The sequence below is a fragment of the Lissotriton helveticus genome, chromosome 6 (assembly GCF_964261635.1).
Source record: "Lissotriton helveticus chromosome 6, aLisHel1.1, whole genome shotgun sequence".
NCBI lineage: Eukaryota > Metazoa > Chordata > Amphibia > Caudata > Salamandridae > Lissotriton > Lissotriton helveticus.
In genome coordinates, this window is record NC_136067.1 from 2094175914 (window position 1) to 2094200415 (window position 24502).

Below are 24502 nucleotides of genomic sequence, written 5' to 3' on the forward strand. Positions count from 1 at the left end.
TGGAACAAACCTAGTTCTCCACTCCACAACGTCTCTTGGAAATAAGTTACAATAAGATCCATAGATCTGACATTGCTCTTGGCCAAGCAAGTGGTGGCACTGAGATGGAACTCTCCCAGGCCCCCTTCGATCACACAGTGAAGGGCTGAAGTCATTAAATAGACACAGATGCAGTGCATTGCGTAGAGAGGAGAAGCTGAGCCTGAGAAGGCGTCCACTAGTGACACACTGGGATACAGTCCTCCAGGAGTTTACAGAACACGGTAAAGTCGATGCCCGCTCCTTAGACTTTTGGGCAACTCAGGTAATAGAGGTGGAGTTTACTCCATTGCATACTTGATATCCAAAGGGGAAAACTAATTACGTAAAGATCCCGGGTATTGAGTTCCATATAGACTCAACTCTCTGGCCCTAGTTACCCTTAAATGTGTGCAGCCCCTTTGGATTCCTATATGTACTGCCGTTTCCCAGCCGAGTGGACAAATTTCTCTGCTAGTCCAGGTCCGGTGGCTTAGTGGACTAATGCATCCACTGCAGGGGCCTGTGTTCGACCTCATGGTCACAGGTTCAAACCCTAGCGGGTCTATTCAGCCTTTCATCCTTCTGAGGTCAATAAAATGAGTACCATTGAGTTGGGTAACAATGAACATCTGTTATTCAGCGCCTTGAGACCCACGGGTGATAAGTGTGCTTTACAAATACACGTTATGTTTTGTAAGTCTTTTGGTATGATCCTGGGGGGTGGAGGGGTTGCACAGGTAGAGTTTCAGCAAGTTTCCTTTCAAAAGTTTTACCTTTCTTTAGACAACAAGCTCTTCACGCTGATGGACTAAATAATGCCTGGCTTATCCAACGGAACAAGGAATCAATCGGAAAAAACTTTAAGAGAATGATTGCAGCACATCTCAATGTTATGTTCTGGAATAAACTGTCCATCCAAAAGTGTTATGTAATGTGAAAATGCCTTAAAAAACACACAAAAAACTGCAGTGGCTGATATTTTTGTAAACAATATTTAGGGCATTATATTTTTGCTAAACCATATTTAAGCCACAATATTCTGGCACCACGCCGTCCCTTCTTTTACCAATCATGACAGAGCAGCAAGAACACAAGATTGTTTCTCTTCTTTGCCTAATATCTTCCGTTAAGAATAAGAACAACTTTGGAACAAAACAAACAGCAGATAAAGATGCCCCTTCATCTCAACTCTGTGGCGGCCATGATCTCTGAAGAGGGGATATGCTCCTGGTCACTTTGGTTGTTCATCCTTTTTCTCTTCTGAGCTGATGATTTTAGCAGCCAGTGGGTCCTTTAGGTTAGGAATTTCTGCAAACAAAAAAATAGGCAAAACTATTTTAATTCACACTAATATGTGGCTTTTTTAGTTTTCCTTACTAATTATCATTCAAAGTGAATTAAACACAAATCAGGAGATACTATGGTGACTACCACAAAGAGCAGAAATACATATTTAGTAATCTAATGCTGGTTACCATGTTAAGAAAACTAGGTATTCTTAAAATAAGAACCAACAAACATAAGTATGAACAAATACCAGAAAGGAATCAAGGGGTTGCAAAATGTATGAAGAAGAAAATTAGATTATTTAATGACATTCAATACGATATTTAAGCAATAAAAAATCCTACTTTAAAAGGCCAAACTGAAGAGTTGACATAGCAAAACTTACTGTAGTTAGGGACAAAAGTATTTCAGAAGTTTCTAAGACCTCTGGTAAAAAGACTTCCACTATTAGTGAAATAATTACTGATAAACAGGACAGAGTGAGGAGCTGGACCTCACTACAACCTACATCTAGAGATGGGTGAGTTAAGGTCTCTGTGTAGAATTAAAAAGATTTCTGTGGGGTCATGTGCCTCCAAGGTCAAGCTCCAGGAGCTCATGGCAGAGTATGCAAGGGATTACCTGTAAAGAGCGGAGGAGACAAATTAAAGTTAAATACTTATTTATTTAATAATTAGTAAAAGACCCACTGGTGCTAAAGTAAAGGCATCTAGTCAGATCAGCTCCAACCGCTTCTCTGAACTAGAACCAGGACTCACAAACAAATACATTCCATATTACATACACAAGAATCTATATGATGTAACAGAACTACAATTCCAATGACTAATAAATAAAAACTACAATAGACATAGAAGACATATACCACATGTATCTTTTCCAACAAAATAAAACAAAATAACAAAACTAGTCTAAAACATAATCACCCAATTTTTTAGGCAATTTCACATTTCTTTTAAGGGAAATAGGAACATCTTGTACAGAAGAACTCATAGGACTATTATCCCCATGAACAGTGGCATCAAGATCAGAAGAATTCAAACATGCATTGTCAGAATTAAAACACTTCCCAGAATTGTCATTAGAATGAACAGAATTTCCAGACAATAACAAATCACTAGAAAAATCATTAAATGAGACAACAACACCATCTCCCATTTTTCCCAAAAACTGTTCCTGACCTGGTTTAAGAACAACCACCGAACTTTTGCTCCACCAACCCCTGTCCTTAAGCAGAACAGTAGAGTTAGTAACATCTTCAACTTGAAATGGTTCTGAAAAATTTGACGTACCCTTAGGTGTAAAAGATGGTTTAACAATTCTCACCCAATCACCAATTGCTACATTTTCGTTCTTACAATGGTGAGATTCATCAGACAAACGAGCTGTAACTATGCTGTTCCTAGCTTTATCAATAGAATCTTCTAAGCTAACTTCCTTTTTCTTTTCATTATTAATTAAAGGCATAAACACAGACCTTGGTTTCCTGCCTCTCATTAAAAAGTAAGGAGAAACTCCTGTACAAGAGTTAGGAGTCAAATGATAACTCCATATCTTCTCATTTAAAAACTCAAAAAACATCAAGTTTGCTTTCAAAAGCAGCTTGAATACCCTCTTTGAAAAATCTGTTTGCCCTCTCTACTTGACCATTAGAACGAGGACTATAAGGAGGAGCCCTTACTGCAGATACGCCAAACTTATTCAAAAATGTTTGCATTTTACTTTAAATTAACTGAACACCATTATCTGACATTATGGAGACCGGTGCCCCTTCAATCCTAAAAATGTTATCCAAAAAAAAAAAACTTCATCAGTAGTGGGATGTTCCACAAAAGAAAAATATAACCATTTGGAAAAATCATCAATCAAAGCAATTAAAAATCTCTTCTCCCTACCAAGACACTCAAAAGGTCCTGAAAAATCAATTGAAAGTCTTTGCCAAGGACCTGTGGGACCATCAGCGATAGACAGTGGTTCAGTAGCAACTCTCCAGTGCTTATCAGAATTGATGCATACTGAGCAGTTATCAATGAACCTTTCAACAGAAGCATCTAAACCAGGCCACCAATAATGGCACTTCAACAATTTCTTTGTTCCAGACACACCAGGATGTCCAGAATGTGCCAAGTGAATGATCCTAGCTCTAAGACTAGCTGGTGGGATAAATACATCTTGTCTTAATAGAATGTCATTCTCAATAGACAATTCCTCAGCAACTTGTGCAAAACTCCTCAAGGGTAATTCTAATTTTTTCACAGAAGGCCATCTATTAATAACATAACATGTAACCTTCACCAAAACACTGTCTTTCATTAAATGATAATTCCATTCTTTCTCATCAATGCCAAAACTGCAAGACTCTACAGCATCAATAGAAGCTACCACACATTCATGTTGATCCATAATTTCATCACTAGAATCATTGATTGGAGGTAATCTAGACAAACAGTCTGCAGTGACATTTTTACCTCCAGGAATGTGCTGAATTACAGAATTGAACTCCTGTAGACTCGCAATTAGCCTAACTAATCTTGATGAAGCTTTGCCACTCCTCACACCATCGATCATATTAACAAGTGGCTTGTGATCAGTCACTAAAGTAAAAGGTCTTCCCCACAAAAAATTCTTAAACTTTTCCACAGCCCACACACAGGCTAGAGCCTCCTTTTCGATGGTACTATAGTGAACTTCAGCTCCCCTAATACCTCTAGAAATAAAAGAAATGACCCTTTCTCTACCCTCAACAATCTGTCTGAACACCGCTCCCAAACCAATTGTGCTTGCATCAACAGTTACAAACGATTTACCTTCTGGATCAAAAGTGTTAAGTCCAGGTGCCTTAGCTATAAGCTTAATAACCTTTTCAAAAGCTGAATCATGAACATCTGTCCAAACAAACTTTGACCCTTTCTTTAACAATTGTCTAAGTGGTTCAACAACCAAAGCATATCCCTTTACAAATTTTGCATAATACTCACTTAAACCGAGAAATGAGCGCAAAGTATCCTTATATTTTGGTTTACTACTATTCTCCAGGCTGCTAATGATATCTTCTTTTGGAAAAATCCCTTCAGGAGTGATTTTGTGACCCAAATAGTTAACTTCATTGACCAAAAATTTACATTTTTCTTTGCTAACTGTCATACCGTTGTTGTTTAGAGTGCTTAAACCTTTTCCAAAATTGAATTATGCTCACTAATGGTCTTAGCAAATATCAGGATATCGTCTTGACTAGACTGTACCCCTTTGAGACCATGAAATACATTTTCGATCAACTTCTGAAACACACTGGTAGCTGATGCCAGGCCAAAAGGCATCCTCAAAAACCTGTACAGACCAAACGGAGTAATAAAGGCTGTTAGATCATTTGAATCTTCCACAAGAGTTACCTGATGATAGGCAGATTTAAGATCAATGATCGAAAAAAATCTTGCACCATTAACTGCCGCCAACATTTCTTGTATCCTAGGCAAGGAATAAGTTTCAATTACAATATTTTTGTTAAGTGAACGAAGGTCCACACATAGTCTAATGTCTTGATTTGTTTTTTTAAGAGCGATAACTATCGCTGAAACCCACTCAGAACTGTCAGTAGGTTCTATAATACCTTGTGAGCATAAATCATCTAGATGTAATTTAAGCTTATCTCTCACTCCCAAAGGTACCATCCGAACCTTATGTTGAACAGGCAAAGCTCCTTTTTTAAGCTTAATTTTGTGGGAAAATCCCTTTACTTCTCCCACGACATCCTCAAAAACGTTCTCATGCTTATGAAGAATGGAAGATAAAGAATTTTCTAATACAATGTTATTTATAGGCATATCTCTTAACTGGATTGGATGATCAGAACCTGGATATAAATTTACACCTAGCTTACCCAAATCAAACCAACCCACAATATTTTTTCCATCAATCGCCACATATATTTTACTGAAAATTTGGCGAGTTTCAAATTTCAAATGATCTTCAAAGAAACCCAACATTTTAATTTCAAAATTGCCAAAGGCTTTAGGATTAATGTCAGAAACTTTAAGCTTTACACCATTCCAATTTTCATTGAAAAACACATCAGATAAAATGGTTACTGGCGAACCCGAATCAGCCATGGCCTTAAACCCAACTTTTCCGACATAGACAGTCCCTAAAGGAGCCTTAAAAGGAAGAGTAACACTGCTAATATGGTCATTAAATGCATCGTCATAAATAGTAATAATTCTTTTTTCCATATCACCTTCAAAATTAGATACACAACTAACTGTGGTATTAGTATTAATATTTCTTTTAAGAGTCCTACAAAGTGAAGTAAAATGACAATTTTTCCCACACTTACTACATTTCTTTTTAAGTGCAGGACAATCAAAAGAATTCGCTAAATGTGTTTTAGAACCACATCTAAAACAACTTAAACCAGACTCTCTGCTTATTTTGAAATTATTCTTCCCACGGGCTTGAACTGAACAAATAGAAGATACATTTGCAGCTTTAACAGTTTCTGCCTCGATAATTTTTGAAGACTCTATCGACCTTTCAATACCTTTTGCCAAATCCACTACTTCAGCTAAAGTAGGATTGCGGAATGCCAAAAGTCTTTCTTGAACCTTTTTAGAAGAACAATTAAACACAAATTGATCTCTGATAGAAAGATCAACATATGCCCCAAACTCACAATTAGCAGCCAATACTCTCAAAGCTGCTATGTAGTCTTCAACGGACTCATCACTCATTTATTTCCTCTTGTGAAAAGCATGTCTCTCAATCATGACGTTTGGTTCATCTTCTAACTGCTTTTCCAGTCTCGCTACAGCCTCCTTAAACACATTCCATACATCTCCTTCTTCCCTTGGTGCTGCAATAGGCTCAAGATTTTTAAAGATTTCAATTGCAGCAGTTCCTAGAAAACTGAAAAGAATAGCTTTTTTCCTTTCTGCAGAGAACTTTGTTGCATCAATTGCAACAATATAGTTTTCAAAATTCTCTAGCCATTTCCTCCAACGCAATTTTGGTTTCCCAGGAATTTCCAGAAATATGGAAGGTTGATTGCAAATTTGAGAAGAAGCCATATTGAACAATAAACAATATATATTTTTTTTAAATCTGAAATAAAATATTAGTATTAATAACAATAAGAAACACACATCACAGTTGTTCTTATAAGATAATAAAATGCACAAAATAACAGCAATATAATAAAAATATCACTATACTTAAAATGAAATATCAATTGACTTGCACTTCCAATATTAAGTGTGCAAATCACAGTAGTAAAGTTAAAGTAGCTGTTTTTTTAGTGTGCAAATCACAGAAAGTAAGATTGTACCGCCGAAGAATGAATAGTGAATCGACTTGCACTTGAAATAAGATGTGTGCAAATCACAGAATTTAATGCAAAATAGCACAGAATGATGATTTTCTTTTAAGTGAGCGAATCACTGTGTTCGCTGAAAAAAAACTTGGTTTACGCTTTAAAATCCAATTCTGCCAGCACTTTCTTCGTAAAATCACGCAGATCTTTAAAGATGCACTCAAAATGGCCGCGACGTTGCGTGCAGCCTGAACGTGAAACGATGCTTTCCACCAGAGCTTGTGCGTTCCAACGCGCAGACGTGTGACTCCGTACAACGTCACAAAGATCCAGCTCGCGAAGCAAGAACATCCAGCGAGCTGCGCGTGAGGCAAGCGTGAGCAGTTTCCAACGGACAAACGATCCACTAGCGGAGTTGTCCGCTTTAATCCTTAAATATAATAACATTTCGACAGTACCTTAAATTTCAGCAAAGACGCCCAACTCCTCAAACCAGAAAGACTGTGATAGCCGGCATAACCACGCAGTAAGTCCGTGCTGATTAATTTCGTAATAATCGATGTTGAGGAGATTCAGCAACACAGTGGGTCAATAAATAATTAAATAAACACCGTCGCCATTGTAATGAGCAGAGGAGACAAATTAAAGTTAAATACTTATTTATTTAATAAGTAGTAAAAGACCCACTGGTAATAAAGTAAAGGCATCTAGTCAGATCAGCTACAACCGCTTCTCTGAACTAGAACCAGGACTCACAAACAAATACATTCCATATTACATACACAAGAATCTATATGATGTAACAGAACTACAATTCCAATGACTAATAAATAAAAACTACAATTGACATAGAAGACATATACCACACTACCCTTCTGGAGGAGGTGATCCCGACTCAGAAGATGATGATGTTAGTGACGTGGAAGACAAAGCCGAAACTCCCTCACTAAATAGGGACAACAGTGTCCCTGTGCCCCTGACTCCAGGGGTAGCACTCACAGCACCTAGGTCCCACATAGGTGGGTCAGGTTCTGATGAGATTATTGAGGAACCTCAATTAAGAGGACATCCTTCCAGCAAGGTTGACCAAAAGAATACATCTAAAGTCTAGACTCCTGACTCTGGAAAAAGAGAGAGCAGAGATGGATATATCTCCCTTCAATGGAGGGAGCAAACTAATTAGGGAAATAGAGCAATCCTAGGACCCTAAAATCCCCAAAGGGTTAGTTCCAAAATATGAGAAGATGACATCACCAAAAGGTTTACTGCCTTTGAGAGAGCTTGTGGAATGAGAAAAGTGAAGAAGTCAAACATTACTTTGGGAACTGTTCACTGGAAACTGCAGGGACAGACTTCTGACCCTTAGTGGTTCTGATGCTGAGTCCTATGACCTCACGAACAGCACCTTAATAAAGGGCTTTGGACTCACAACTGAGGAGTATAGGATTAGATTTAGGGGGCTCACAAAATCCTGAGCCAGTCCTGAGTTGACATCATCGACTACAAAGTGCATGACTATGTTGGGCTTTACAATCTGTTGATGAAAGAACACACATTAAGTACTACACAAACGAAAAGCTGTATCACTATCTGGTGGACCTAGGTCTAATTTCTCCCCACAAATTGTGAAAAGAGGTAGACTATTGGGTCAAGACTAGGGTGACCAAAACTTCCACTGAGTGAGAACAAAAAGAGTTTACTAAACCTCCCCAGGGGAAAGGAGGTGATCTCCCTTAAGATAAAAAGCAAGAGTCTCCTTAAGGCCCCCAAAAACTTGATTAGAAGGGTGTGGGGAGGGTGGGCCCCAGATGTCCCCCCAGCCTATTAGTGGGTATAAAGGTAAAAATGTTGATCCACTAAAGTCCTAGTGTCACGCCTGTAGGAAGGTAGAACATCAAACCGGAGTTCATGCCTGTCCTAACAAAATGCCCATAGTCCACCTCCAGTTAGTACTGGTGTTCTAGCTTCTGAAGGGGAGAGAGGGTTGGCTTCTTTTGCTGCCTGGCCTCCTAACTTTAAAAAGTGCCTGCAATACCCCAAAGTAGAAGCCCTGAGTGATACAGGTGCCGGGAGAGAAATCAAAATTTGCCAACAATCTTTTAGACATATTAGCATCACATAATTTTATCCTATTAGGGGATTTCAATCACCATGCGGAGCTAACGCATGACACTGATTCTTGTAACCTAATAACCGCCTTGGAAACTTTGGGTCTCATACAAAGGGTACTCGGCCCTACTCATCAGGCCGGCCACTCCCTTGACTTAATTTTAACATGGCAAATCTTACTTGTGAATCACCCACGCCTATGATTTGGACTGATCACTTTTTAGTTAATTTTAAATTTCCTAAACCACTGGGGTCAAGGACAATCAATCGGAAAGAAAGAGCATTTATACGTCCTTGGCACAAACTAACTTCCGAGGCGTTTCTGTCTCACTTCGTACCGCCCAACAACAATTATGAGAATATTGAACTAATGGTAACCCAATTGGATATATCCATTAAAAACACTCTTGATGAAATTATCCCTGAAACTTCAGTCAATGTTAAGAGCATTGCCTCACCTTGGTTCACTGAGGGCTTGAAGTGTGAGAAAGCAATCAGCAGAACAGCTGAAAGGCAATGGCGGAAAAATAGAACGCCAGAAAACCGCGACAGTTATAAACTCATTCACTCTAATTATTTAAAAAACATAAAGAAAGCAAAAACGTCATACCTTTCGCAGAGAATAAATAAGGCGGCCCATTCGAGTAAAGAACTGCATAAAATCTTGAAGGAGTTCACCACCCCTCTGGCGGAGCACTCCGCATTTATCCCCACCTTAGAGTGGGTGAACTCATTATCTTCTTATTTCGATAACAAAATTAAGTCAATCTATTCCTCATTTCCAGCAGCCAATCAGGATGATTCCATGTCAGGTGCAGCATCTCCAGGGACTGTGGTCTCTACTGAAACCACTGTTATCCCATCCTTAACCGAATTCGAGTCTACCACCTCGGATGAAGTGTTAGAAGCCCTTAAGAAAATTAAATCGGGTTCCCCCACCGATTTACTATCCCCACGTAGATGTAGTGGGATATTCCCGCTTTTGGCCGGCACGCTGACTAACATCTTTAATCAGTCCTTTGAGAGTGCCTCTATTCCTAGCAGTTGGAAGCTAGCCCAGGTCAAGCCCATTCTCAAGAAGCCCAACAGCGACCCCTCCACCCTATCCAATTACAGACCTATATCTCTTCAACCATTCTTTGGGAAAGTACTTGAACATCTAGTAAATAAACGAGTTACCACCCACATTGAGACACGTGCATTGTTTGATCCCTCGCAGTCAGGTTTTCGTGCCGCTCATGGTATGGAGACCGCAGTGATTGAGATAGTAGATAACATTCAGCTCTCCCTGGATAGAGGGGAGTCAGCCATTCTGGTCCTGTTGGACCTATCGGCGGCCTTTGACACCATCTCCCACAGCATTCTGAAACATCGGCTGTGGGAGATTGGTATCAGGGGCAACGCCTTAGCCTGGTTTGAAGACTACCTCGCCGGCCGCTATACTTATCTCAAAATGAACTCCATTGTATCCAGGAATATCCCTCTCACTGTGGGGGAGCCACAGGGGTCCATTCTTAGTCCCCTGTTGTTCAACCTATATTTGACCACTTTGGCCAATATTATAAAATCTTATGGCTTCTCCACAGTGTCGTACGCAGATGACACGCAGGTGTTAATCACCTGCAGTTCTCAGTTTTCTGACACCTGTGTTAGGTTCAAACAGTGCATGGTTCATATTAGCAGCTGGATGTGTGATAATAAGCTCCAACTCAATTATAACAAAACTGAAATTTTGCTATTTGGCAAGGCCAAAACCATCTGGTCCCAGGATTGGTGGCCTCACGAACTTGGATCCTGCCCGGAGCCTAAAGAAGTGGTACGTGACCTGGGCCTCATGCTTGACAGTGCTCTCTCAATGAAAGCACATGTCAACCAAGTATCTGGTACTTGTTACGGAATACTTAAACAACTGCGCAAACATTTTAAAAGGCTTCCTTTAGAGGCAAGAAAGCCTCTGGTTCAGGGGCTTATCACAAGCCGTCTAGATTATGGAAATGCTATGTTTGTGTCGATCAATGAGTGTGTGCTTACCAAACTTCAAATACTACAGAATGCGCCCGCCCGATTGGTACTGGGACTACCGCCGAGGTCTGCTTCTGCACCTAGTCTAAAAGAATTGCACTGGCTCCCCGTGCACCAAAGATGTCAATTTAAAATCCTAAGTCTTACTCAGAAACTCCTCTATGGTACAGGCCCTTCTTACCTGGCAAAAAAACTAGTCTGGTATAGACCGTCCAGAACTCTGCGTTCTAGCTCGAAGTCCCTTCTTTCCCAGCCGAAGGCGCGTACCTCCAGAAATGGATGTAGGGCTTTCTCCTACCTGGCACCGCAACTTTGGAACAAGCTGCCCTCTCATCTGTTGTCTCTCTCTAACCACCAAGCGTTCCGCAGGAGTCTGAATACCTGGCTCTTCCCTAAGCAATTCCCCTCACGGCCATTTTCTCTCCTCTCAAGGCTGTTGCCTTCTTTTTGCCAAGCGCCCTGAGACCTCTTTTGGTGAATTGTTGCGTTATATAAAAGCTATATAAAAGCCTTTGACATTTGACATTTGACATTTGTCACTTTGGTGAAAGAAACACTGATTTCCCAAGGACAATACCTGACTGGAAAAACCTATTCAGTCACCAATGCTGACAGTGTCACCACAACCCATTCCATGGCTATGGTTAATTTAAAATGTGGGGGAGGGTTACTGGCCTGAAAAAGGCAGCGGTCTCTCCAAAGCTTCCAGCTGCCTGTCTCTTTGGAAATGACCTGGAGACAAGCTGAAAACCCTGTGGTAGTGCATGTAAAGACCAGAGCACAAAGCCGAGCACATGGTGAACAAGACGTGCTGGTTCCTGAAAAGGTTGCCCAACCTTCCAAGAGAGAGGAAAGGTAAGAAGACTTGGGGACCAGGTTCTGAAGAGAAGAAATCACAGGACCCCTCTCCTTAGGGGAGGACTTGTCAACCCAAGAGGGAACTCAGCTTTTGGAACTTTGACCTTAACAGGTTGAGTTCCTGGGCCCAGGAGGGGCCCTCTAGGTAACAGCTATGCCTTAGACTGCTGGTCTGTCCCACTCTTGAAAGCCTGCGATAGCTGCTGCACAGGAGAGGCGATATGTCAGTGGCTCCCACAGGACCTAGTGGGAGGAGAGACTAATGTAAACTGAGGCTAGACACCCAAAACCGATGCAACACGGAGAGTGGTAGTGCCTTAGCTATACAGAGAGTTAGTACTCATATTGGCCCATGACATATACCTAGCTGGCCATCTTGGCCAGACTAAGACTTGGAATAGGCTTGTCAACCATTTCTACTGGCTCCAGATGCCACAGAAAGTGAAGAGGTTTGTCAGCTCCTGTGTCACCTGTCAGGCCAGTGGCAAAAAAGGTTGACACTCAAAGGCCCCCTTAATTCCATTAGCAGGGCTAGGGTTCCCTTTGGAAGGGTTGGTGTGGACATAGTGGGACCACTAGAGACGCTCACAGCATCAAGAAACACATTTATAATGGTGGTAGAGGATCATACTACCAGGTATCTTGAGACAATTCCCATTAGGATTAATACAGTCCCTGCAGTAGCCGATGCCCTCATTGGTATCTTTACCACGGGTTTCCTAATGAAGTGGTATCAGACAGTGATACCAACTTCAAGTCTGCATACCTGAAACACATATGGGATGAGTGTTGAGTGACCTACAAATTCACTACGCCTTATCACCCACAAACCATTGGTCTTGTTGAGAGATTCAACAAGACATTAAAAAGGCATGATTATGGGGCTCCCGAAAAACTCAAAAGGAGATGGGATGTCCTCTTACCATGCCTCTTCTTTGCCTACAGAGCAATGCGTCTGAAGGGAGTGGTGTTTTCCACCTTTGAACGTCTGTTTGGCCATCCTGTGAGAGTACCACTGGGTCTTCTAAAAGAAGGTAGGGAGATGCCTCTCTATGAACCTAAACAAGATGTGGTGGCCTATGTACCAGGCCTCTGCTCCAGGATGGCAGAGCACATGGAAAAGGCATCCTAAACTTTTTAGGCCAGCAAACAGCTCCAGAAGCTGTGGTATGACCAAAAGTCTGCACTGATGGAGTTCCAACCGGTGCAACAGGTATGGGTTTTGGAGCCCGCGGCTCCAAGGACCTTCCAGGACAAGTTGAGTGGCCCTTACCCTGTCCTGGAAAAGAAAAGTTAGGTAACCTACTTGGTAGACCTGGGCACTATCAGATAAACCAAAAGGATGATCCATGTGAACCGCCTGAAACTTTTCTGTGACAGGGCTGATGTGTCCATGATCAGGAGATAGAGAGTGAACCTCTCCCTAACCTCCTCTCTTACAGTCCAAAATACGGGTCAGTTGATGGAGTTATCTACTTCGAAACCCTTACTGCCAAACAGGAGGCTGACTGTAGGCATGTTCTGCAACAGTATGCTGGGCCCTTCTCTTTAACCCCTGGCCAGATACACTGGTGTACCCATGATGTGCACACTAGGGATAGATTCCCTGCCAAAACAAAGATCTACCAACAGACTGACCAAGTTGAGGAGAGCATCAAAGCGGAAGTAAGGAAGATGCTGCAGTTAGGGATTAGGGGTTATTGAGCCCTCTGAACGCCCTGGGCCAGCCCAGTGGTCTTAGTACTCAAACCTCACCTCCAGGGTGGAAAAAGAGAGATGAGGTTCTGTGTGGACTATAGAGGGATCAATGCTGTCACCAAGACAGATGCTCACCCCATACCCAGGGCTGATGAGATGATAGCTAAGTTAGAGACAGCAACATTTCTTAGCACCTTTGACTTAACTTCAGGGTACTGGGTAATTGGCATGGCCCCTGGAGCCAAAAGGAAAACAGCATTCTCCACACCTGATGGGCATTATCAGTTAAGTGTTGTGTCCTTTGGTGTACAGAATGCTCTTGCCTCCTTCCAGAGGTTGGTGAATCAACCTATGAGGCGAGGATGGTGCCTAACGGCTAGGGCGGTCGATCTCAAATCTGGGAAACGGGGTTTGAGTCTCGTAAATGACGCTCAACATCCTGTGATTCTGGGTGAATCACTTAATCTCCCCGTGCCTACCAAATTTGAATGTGTCCTTTTGTAAAGCAACTGGTGCTCATGTAAAGCACTCTGACACCTGATATCTTTGGGTCAAGTTCACGCTATGTAAAACTACTAGATAAAAAAACTCCTTGCTGGGTTGGAGGTTTTTAGTGCTCCACATCATGATGACATTGCTGTCTTTAGCGCCTCCTGGCAGGATCACCTGGTCCACTTGGAGATAGTTTTATAGTTTTACAGGCTTTGCAGTCTGCCGGCCTGAATATCAAGGCATCCAAGTGCCACATAGGACAGGGTATAGTTGTATACTTGGACCACCTTGTAGGAGGAGGCCAAGTGAACACTTACAACACATGATCCAGACAATTCTAGACTGAGACACTCCAACAACCCAGACCTAAGTCAGGGTAGTCCTTTGCTTGACTGGATATTACAGGAGGTTGGTGAAGGGGTATGGCTCCATAGGGACACCCCTCACAGAACCTGCCTCCAAGAAAATGCGAAAGAAAGTGAACTGGACAGTTAGTTGTCAAAAGGCTTTTGACATCCTGAAATTGGCAATGTGCTCAGCATCAATTCTCAAAGCTCCAGACTACATCAGGCAGTTCATCGTGCAGACAGATGCCTCTGAGCTAGGGATATGAGTGGGCATTTTCCTGACCAATGATGAGGGCCAGGACCAACCTGTTGCATTTATACATAGGATGCTACTCTCCGAGGAACAGAATGGGAGGGTCATTGGGAGGGAGGCCCTAGCTGTGGTTTGGTCCCTGAAGAAGCTGCGACCCTACCATTTTGGGCCTAACGTCCTAAGCCAAACTGACCACAGACCTCTCAGATGGCGAATGCAAAAGAAAGGTGAAAATTCCAAACTATTTGTAGGAAAGTAGCTTTCTATGGTTACTCCCACTTTTTGCTGGTGTTTCACAGTTTTTCAACTTTTGTCTGACTGGGGCCCTGCTATTCAGGATCCCAACCTAGCTGCTTCCTCTCTAAAATGATTGCATGTACTTTAGGTACACTCTAGATTGGTTACTGGGTTACCCTTGTGAGTCCCTAGTATATGGTACCCTAGGTACCAAGGGCATAGGTACCCCAGAGGCCTACAAGGGGCTGAAGCATGTATTATGCCACCCCTGGAAAGCTTTCCAAAATGGCACCACAGGTCTGCTACTGCAGCCTGGGTACGGGGGTGCATGCACCCCTTACTAAGATATAGGTTACCAATATCTACCTTTAATCACTGACACTATCAGTCACTCCTATGGCAGGCCTTATCAATCCTGAAGGCAGAGTGCTTAGTTTTGTGTGAGAGGGTGCCCAAGCATGAGCAGGACCCCTCTGCAGCTTTCGGAGCCTATTCTCTGAGGATGTTCTGTGATGCAGCCAGACCATATACTCTTAAGTGCATTATAACCTCGCAGCAAATGCTAACTTTGGAATGGCATCATTGAAAACAATGGGGTAGACCGAATAAGTCAAAGGACCTGGGTAATGGTATATATAACAAGAGATGGTCCTAGACAAAACTCAAAATATCAATAAATGTGAATCTTGATTTTTCAAAGGACAGAATAAATCTGTAACGAAAGACGGGGGAGATGTAATGCTTAGATTATATCTACAGTAAACCCAACACAACTGTTTGATTAAAAAGACATATAGCTCAAAAACATATTTCTATCACAATTTTATTTACATGTTCATACAACGATTATTTAGAAGAAAAAAAGGAAGGGAAAGGGGGTGCTCAAGTGAATAAGAGGGAAAGAAAGCTCAGGGCACAGGATTCAAGTGATTATGTACAACACAAATTACAATTGAAGGTTGCACAAAAAGCCAAGCCTACCCATACAATTCTATATACATTATTACACAAGGGGCAGGGGAATGGATGGTATAGGCTTCAAAGTAAAAGGGGCGTTATCGTCGACGTTTCGACCCTAGCGCAATATGGGAAATTCGCAACATCTGCAACGGGTCTTCTTCAGGACAGTAACGGGTGAGTGTGGGGGGGGGGGTTTGGGGGGTGACCACAGACGTAATGTGGAGGTGTGTCACGCCAATTCAACTGGGCGGGTCACCTCTGGTCGGTGTGCCTGTTCAGTTTCAATTGGGAAGAGACGATATGGATCGTGTTTCAAAAGGACCGTTTCCGAGTCTTGTTAGAGAACTTGTAGAGGGTCTGTGTGAAAGGAACCACTTTAAATAAGACCTGAGTAGAGTTGGTCCTTTTCCCGGAAATTCACCGGCAATAGTTGTCAATAGCGGGCTGGTAGGCGCTCAAATTCGCTGTTATCGGCCCAACTAGTATCACATGTGGTAGACCTCAATATTCTAAATACGACCTGAAAAAGTGGATCCTCTGCCTGAAAAAATCACCGGCATCGGTTACACGGGTCGCGGTTACTTGCAGTCGGCTCGCGACCCGTGTAACCGATGCCGGTGATTTTTTCAGGCAGAGGATCCACTTTTTCAGGTCGTATTTAGAATATTGAGGTCTACCACATGTGATACTAGTTGGGCCGATAACTGCGAATTTGAGCGCCTACCAGCCCGCTATTGACAACTATTGCCGGTGAATTTCCGGGAAAAGGACCAACTCTACTCAGGTCTTATTTAAAGTGGTTCCTTTCACACAGACCCTCTACAAGTTCTCTAACAAGACTCGGAAACAGTCCTTTTGAAACACGATCCATAACGTCTCTTCCCAATTGAAACTGAACAGGCACACCGACCAGAGGTGACCTGCCCAGTTGAATTGGCGTGACACACCTCCACATTACGTCTGTGGTCACCCCCCAAACCCCCCCACTCACCCGTTACTGTCATGAAGAATACCCGTTGCAGAGGTTGCGAATTTCCCATATTGCGCTAGGGTCGAAACGTCGACGATTACGCCCCTTTTACTTTGAAGCCTATACCATCCATTCCCCTGCCCCTTGTGTAATAATGTATATAGAATTGTATGGGTAGGCTTGGCTTTTTGTGCAACCTTCAATTGTAATTTGTGTTGTACATAATCACTTGAATCCTGTGCCCTGAGCTTTCTTTTCCTCATATTCACTTGAGCACCCCCTTTCCCTTCCTTTTTTTCTTCTAAATAATCGCTGTATGAATATGTAAATAAAATTGTGATAGAAATATGTTTTTGAGCTATATGTCTTTTTAATCAAACAGTTGTGTTGGGTTTACTGTAGATATAATCTAAGCATTACATCTCCCCCGTCTTTCGTTACAGATTTATTCTGTCCTTTGAAAAATCAAGATTCACATTTATTGATATTTTGAACTTTGGAATGGCTGCATGTTTCCTGTTTGGTGTCAAACAGTTTGGAATCCTACCCCCCCCCCCGCCAGTCCTGGCAGTGGGGGTAGAATTCCACCCTTCTAGAGGGAGAAGACATGTACACACTTACTTAACCGGTAATAGTTTAAAAGAGCCCTGGCATCACAAAATGGAATCTGCAGCCACTGACACGAGTCTGACCGCCTGCTGCTCAACGAAACACCAGCAGGGGAGGCCTGGACAATAAGTTTCCTGTCACAGGGAGGTGTAACTACCTCCCAGACAGACTTTAGTGTATTGGGGTTGGGTTGGTGCATTCATAGAATGATTTTCAGACAGCGCTGGGGACACACTTGGTGTCCCTGTGCATACCCCAGTTAAAACCGGTTGCAGGGGCAATCAGCCCCTGCTCTGGCGCAAAACTGGACAAAGGGAAAGGGGTGTAACCACCCCCTCCCTGGATCCTCCCATAGGTGCGTCCCAAGAGTATGTCCAACCCCCATGCTTAGTATAAGTATGGGATCCCAGTCCTTAGGACTTCAGATTACACCTGTATGAAACTCTGCCACATATATCCTGGAACTTAAACATTCTATATGACTAAAAGACAGAAGAATCTCCCTTGGGGTCAAGGAGTGACTCCCCTGTTCAAACAGGCACCAAGAAGCATCTTGCAGGTCTGCATTTCTGAGGCTCCCGCCGGACCCCAAAGTATTTGTGACTCAAGACACGGACTTCCAGACTTCTAAGAGGCCGACACGAGATCCCAGCAAAGCTGAGACCTGCAGCCCTCACGAGTGACTTGGAACCGGAACTCCTGGACATCATGCACATTTGAAAGTGCATCAATTTCCCGAGCTGTCTTGAAGTTGTACATTGGGTTACTTGTAGTCTAAGCCCCGAGCACCATCTGCACCGAAGATTGTGGGCCTACACTCCACGAGTGTTCTGTGATCCCGCTTCTAGCATTTCTGCTTGAGGCCCCTTCGCAATCTCTGGTACATCGACTGGTTGGTCCCCACGAAAGTAACTCTTCTTTCCTTTGGGCTTTCCTCGTTGCTCCAGATATGCCCTGATCCCCTACCAAGAGACGAGTCTATCAAACCTTGCTGGTCCGCACCGAAGCGAATCTTTGCTTTCTGCGTGGGTTGCTGTTGCCAAGGCTTGTTGGGTCCAATCCGGAAACCACACGCCAGCACTCAACATCCTTCGTGGGACAGCTCAAATCCAGCTCCTGGTCATCCTCGACGCCTCCTGATCCTCGTGGCTGAAGAGTCAAGCTTCACCTTCTTCACCTGAAATCGGTGGGCATCTTCTCATTGCCTTTCTGGTCACTGGCAAGTGACCCAGACTCTGTCCCCTCTGCTTTCAGGTTCTTCACATCCCCGATCCACCCTTGGATCCACCTGGACACTTCCACCTTGGACGCCAGCAGCACTTTGCAGCAGCTCTCCATTGAAATCGACAACGAAACCCCACACGAAAAGACACCTATGCACCGGCTTCCCTGGGTGAGGTAACTCGAGTACTCCAGTGCTCCCGTGAGAGACTCTAGAACCTCCTAGTTCTAAAGGTGTTTGCGACAAGTCCTTTTCTAAGTGTTCTTAATCTTTAAAATTCCAACTGCGACTTTCCTTATAGAAGTTAATGGTGATTCGCAGCTGTGTTTAGACACTGCACGCATCCCCCGTGGGTCCCCTATGTCACTACCTTGGGTGGTTCCTGGTGGCCCCAGTGGTTCTAAAGGCTCTAGGCCTTGTATCTATGTCAGTCGTGGTTCTTATACCACTTTCTTAATATATGGTTTGGTACGCCCCTAGGGCTCAATGAATATTGTGCTAATTTACTGTGCCCTAAATAAGTTTACTGCATGTACTTTTGCCTCTAGCCTCATAAAGAGACTAGAGGGATGTGTTTAGAATAAATACATATATTTTATATATATTTACCTGGTGTGGTTCTCCTTTCATTTGGTCATTCATGAGATTAAAGACTGGTAAAACAAGCTCCTTCACATTCCTTCAAGACTTAGCCTGAAGGCTGCTCTCCACAGCTACCACTAGGATAGCTTTCTATATAGGTTGTCTTAAACCTACCATCAATAAGGGTCGTTTGGACTGGTGCAAAGTGCCCACTACAATAGCGGACAGCAGATGCTGGGCCAACTTCTCACACTATTGAGGTGGTACATCCCCCTAAAGGGAATAGACTTTACAGTGGAACACAGACCTGGGACTTCCCATGTTAATACAGATGGACTTCCCAGCTTCTTCCACTTAGACAATGAAGACTCTCTTGGGAAAGGTTAGCCTCATCCTCTTTTGTTTGGGGGCTTGTGTAGGAAAGTGCCCCTTTTGCATGGTTACCCCCTAACATTTTGCCAGATACATGATGCCACCTTGACTGCTGAGACCCTGCAAACCAGGCCTCAGCACATGTGTTCTTTCCCAAAAACTGTACCTTTGTTTCCACAACTGGCACACCTCTGGGCAGCATGCAAGCCTCCTGTATTTTTTTTTTTAAACTTTTTTTATTGCAGAACAAATGCACAGTATACATATCATTACTGGGTCTTGTCAGTACAGATTTTACCTCCATTCAACTCCGCACCTGATCAGTACAAACAGCCATTCAGCCCACATCCCGAAGGCCGGGCGGCATCTTCCGCGTCCTCGTGCATCTTACAATTTCTACTACACATAGTCCTAGTATGAGGTAATCTGGTATCTGCTTTTCAATCAATTCTCCCCGTCCCTCCAGTAGCGTCAGGCAATAGTTCTCCTGTTCTTCAATACGTATCCCTGAACCCGCCCTCCCCCTTCACCCCCTCAGTGTCCCCGCCTTCGCCTAGCTCTGAGTAGCGTGAATCTGTGGTGATGGGCAGAAGCATTTTGGTGATTACTATGTGTGTGTGTGTAGCGGGGGGGCCGGCACCGCGGCACTGTCAATTGGGTCTCCATGGTCCTCAGGGTCCTCCCCCCTCTCCTCCTCCACTGAGCTATCACGTAGAAACTGCACTAGCATCTCCCATGCCAATGCCGCCTCCTTGGCACGCTCGTCTGAGCCGCGGCGGGCTAGTTGGTACCTGATCGTGCTCTCGGCTGCCGCCCACTTTAGGAATTCGTTTAACCATCTCCGGTGCGTCGACCCTGTTCTCGATTTCCACCCCTTGGTCAGCTCCCTTTTCGCTAAGATTAGGCCCATGTCAATGAATTTACTTGATACTTTGTTTTTGGGCGTATGTGGAAACCAATGTAGTATGCTGGTCGCACTGTCGAACTGCCGATCCCTGTCCGTCACCTCATTCAATGTGGCGCTAACGTCCGTCCAGTATTCCTGCAGGTGGGGGCAGTCCCGTAGCATATGCACTAAGACCGCTCCTATCTTATTTCATCTGGGACACGCCGCGTCTACTGCTCCGAAGTACTGCGCAATTTTACCAGGGGTGAGGTAGGCCCTATGAAGAATATAAAGATGTATTAGTTGGAAGCGCGCATTTCTAGTGCTCTTTCTAGGCCTCCGCACTAGCTGGGACCAAGTCGTGTCTGGAATTTCCCTCTGTAGGTCTGCCTCCCATTTGGCCTTCAACGCCGCCAGCGGCTGCAAGGACTCGCCCAGCATTCTCGAGTAGAGGCATGTCACCGCCTTGTAGGTGCCCGCCGCCATCATTGTGTTGGCAAGCCGATGTCGTCGGCGGTTCGGCCAAGCCTTCCCTCCAGTGTGCCTGACTAGCCCTCACCACAGCCGCGTGCAGTAGGTAGTCCCCTCTCGGAAGATCGTAGCGCTCCTGCAACGTCTGGTAGGGGGTTAGCACGCCATCGTCATATAAATCCCCTACCACCTGCAATCCCGCCTCCTCCCATAGCTGGAGCCTCGACCAGTCCCCCCCTGTGGGAGTGCCGTTAGCATGCCCAGTGGAATTTCGGGCGCATACGGGTGATTGATTCCCGCTCGTTTCTGCGAGCGGTTCCAGCATAAGCGAAACGTCCGTTCCTCTTGGGATAGGTCACTGAGCGTTAGCTTTTGCCGCAGGGCAATATAAGCCAACACATGACGGGGGTGCCATCGTCCCTCTCCGGGTCCGGCCCGCGGTAGGCTCTCGCAACCTCTTGCGTGAATGTCTGCATCTGGGCGGCCAGGTAGTAGAGTTCAAAGTCCGGGACCGCTAGGCCTCCTTCGTCTTTGGGGCGGGTCAGTGTTGCTAAGGCGATCCTGCGCCGGCCCTTACCCCATAAGAATGACACGAGCGCCGATCTTAACTGCCACGTCGGGATCCGCGGTATCTCGGACATCCAGTCCAGTGTCAGGAGTAGAGGGTTATGGTCGGACAGGGTCCGCGTTAGGTATTCAGTTCTAGTCACTGCAGGGAGGACCGATTGAGAGCACAGAAAGGCATCAATGCGGACATGAAGGTCATGTGGACTGGAGTAAAATGAATAATCCCGCTCTGCCGGGTGTTGTGTGCGCCAAGCGTCCGTTAGTTCCCACTGTCCCTGCCAGTCCGACCTGCATCTCGCTAGCCTATGTACTGGGGATGAATGCAGTGGTGGATGTGATCTATCTAGTGCCGTGTCTGCTACGGAATTAAAGTCCCCTCCCATCAGAACAGGACCCGTGAGATAACTGGCCATGTCTCTGGATAATTTTGTAAAGTAGTTAGCTTGATCGACGTTGGGTGCATAGACACTACTGAGCACAATGTGTCGGCCTCTGAGCTTGCCCTCGATCACCACAAACCTCCGTTCAGGGTCAATTATATGTCTGGTTACTTGAAAAGGAGTGCCCGTCCGTATCCATACTAATACCCCCCTAGCAAAGGCAGAATACGTGGTGTTTAACAGTTGCCCTCTCCACCTACGCTGCAGCGCGATCCCTTCTTTCTTTGTCAGGTGGGTTTCTTGCAGAAAAGCTATGTGTACCCCCTCCGAACCAGGTAGGCGTGAATCTTGTGCTTCCTTGCCATAGTATGCAGCCCCCTCACATTCCAAGACACACATTTCAGCGATCCCGTGTTAGCCATTGTCCCACAGTGTTCGGTTCAAATCAAGCACATTTCGCCCTCTGGCAGCAGGCGCGACACTGTCCCCATCTCCCCAATGAACAATCCCTACCCCCCCCCCACCCCTATGCCTTGAGTCTCCCCAACTACTCCAGGCCCTCCCCCCCCCCAGAATAGGACCTAACCCTGAAAGAGCAGCCCCCATCCAAACTGTAGTTGAGCAAACGTGCTCACAAGTTCTTCTATTCCGCAGTCTGCACTACGGAGGCCGTAGGGGCCCTAAGGAGCGTGTACTAGCCTCAAGCACTGTAACTTCAGTTCCCATTCCCCCCGCCCCGCAATACGCAGCAAAACTCACGGTGAACCCGTCTTACAAGCGCCTGCTCAGGTGTTCAAGGCGGAAGCCCCAGCAGCTTCTATACCAGTAGGAGCGCCACCGCTGTCTTTCAACCCTCAATTATGTTCTCTGATGTCTGTGGCGTGATCGTCGGGTCCTTCATGTCGCCAAACTCTGATTGTTCAGTCTCTGAGCCCGTTCCCTGTTCTTCCGAGCCCAAAGCTCTCCCCGACTGGGCGAGCGCTGACCCCGATACGTCCATTACCGCCTGCAATGCCGCCCTTCTCTCGTCCTCCGTTTGTGATTTCGTAGGTCTTCTGGATCTCCGGCTGCGCCCACGGTGTCTCCACGTCTTCTCCGCTCGTTGCTTCTGTCGTTCCTCCTCTGCTCTAAACCGGGCTCCGTCTGTGCCCGCCTTGTAGGTGTCCCACCAGGTCGATGCCGCCGTTGGGAAGAACAACGATTTCTCGTCCACCACCACTCGAAGCCTAGCCGGAAAGAGGAGCGAATACTGTATGCCTTCAGTTCGCAGTTCTTTCTTGATGGAGAGGAAAGAGGCACTTAGCTTTTGAGTTTCGAAGGTGTAGTCCGGGAATAGCGTGACTCGGCTATTGTCCACTTGGAAGGGGCCAGCTTCCCGGGCTCTTTGTAGTAGCAAGTCCCTGTCTTTATAGTGTAGCAACTTAATGACCACCGGACGGGGCGGTAGGCCTGGTTTGGGGGGCCTGGCCGGAACGCGGTGCGCTCTCTCCAGCGTGAAAAAGGGCGAAAGGCCCTCCGGGGCGACAGCCGTCTGCAGCCAATCGGTGAGGTAACCCACCATGTCCGAGCCCTCTTTTTTCTCCGGAAGGCCCACAAGGCGTACATTATTCCTCCGACTGCGTTTTTTTCGGCATCCTCCGCCCGCCTCTCCAGGGTTTGGATGCGTGCTAGAGCCTCCGTGAGTCGACCCTCCGCAGACTTGTGTGCCGGCACTATGTCCTTCAGTGTATCCTCCACCGATTTGACCCTATCTGCAAGCTTTCCGTGGTCTGCTCGGAGGAGCCCCAGTCCCGTCGACACCTGTGCAATGTCTAGGTGCAGAGCGTCTTTCGTGGCCGCAATGGCCTCCAGGATACGGTCTTGCATCTGTTGCAGTGCAGTGGAGGTTGGCGGAAGATCTTCAAACGTTTCCGGCGGTGGGTGTCCGTCTCCCTTCGCTCCCCTTGGTTTCCCCATTGTGTGGTGGGGTGGTGGGTTTAACCAGATCGTTAGTGAAGTCCACTGGTGCCAGGGCTGCCCGCAACCCGGGTGATCAGGAGGGCGATGGCCAGGCAGGGGCCAGGCCGTGCCCGAGCGCGGGTCAACCTAGGTCTTGCAGCTCACTCACGTGTCTGCTCCCCCCAGGGGGCGGTCAGGCCGACGTGGTGCCGACCCCCAGCGCAGAACTCCCACGTCGGAGTGGGCGATCTCCGTTTACTCACACCAGGCCTGGCTCAGGTCGTCCGCCAGTGCAGGCTAGGCAGACATCCGGGGTCCCGGTTCAGCGACGGGGCGATGTGGGCGAGAGCGCGCCGGGTGTGTTATAAGTCCACTGTCCTCTGGGACCCACCTCTTCCAGTAGGCGTTCCGGGGCTGGTAAGGAGATAGTCGGCGTCCACACCAGGGAGGACCCACTCGGCAGCCACAGTCCGCAGAGCTCAATCAGCGGGGAAGCCCAAGCGGTCAGTAAACTCCGCCGCGCACCCCGGCTCCGGGCGCCAAGCCTGCCCCAAGGTGTCGCCCCACTGCAGTCCTCACAGGGGAGGGCGGTTTGCTGCCACCACGGAGCGCCCCCCGGGTCTGCAGAATCCAATGGTGGAAAGGGTTATTGGGGCGAGGGATCGGGATCCAAAGCGGAGTCCCAGATCAGGTCCAGGGTCTCGAAGTCTGCTCCGCGATCTCGGCAGGAGATGTCGTCGGGGGTCCACAGAGTTCCAGCTGCCGGAAGGGCCCGGGACCGCTGTAGGCCCCAAGCCGGGGTGTCGCGTAGTTGGGCGCCCCGGTGAAGAGATACTCAGGTGGGTCAGGGCTTCCTCCGGCAGACAGGCTGCTGCACAGTACACGCCCCCAGGTGGCCCGCAGGCGGAGCGTCCGTCGC

At 45.8% G+C, this 24502-nt stretch overlaps 1 protein-coding gene across 1 annotated transcript in view; it reads right to left on the minus strand.

Annotated features, from left to right (window-relative positions):
- Positions 1–994: 994 nt before the first annotated feature.
- The window catches only part of LOC144764031 (omwaprin-c-like), a 72538-nt gene continuing 49030 nt past the window's right edge, over positions 995–24502 (minus strand). The window contains exon 3 of the mRNA XM_078650170.1: positions 995–1329. Within this exon, the coding sequence (XP_078506296.1) occupies positions 1253–1329 (77 nt within the window). The 3' untranslated portion in view covers positions 995–1252. The remainder of the gene's footprint in view (positions 1330–24502) is intronic.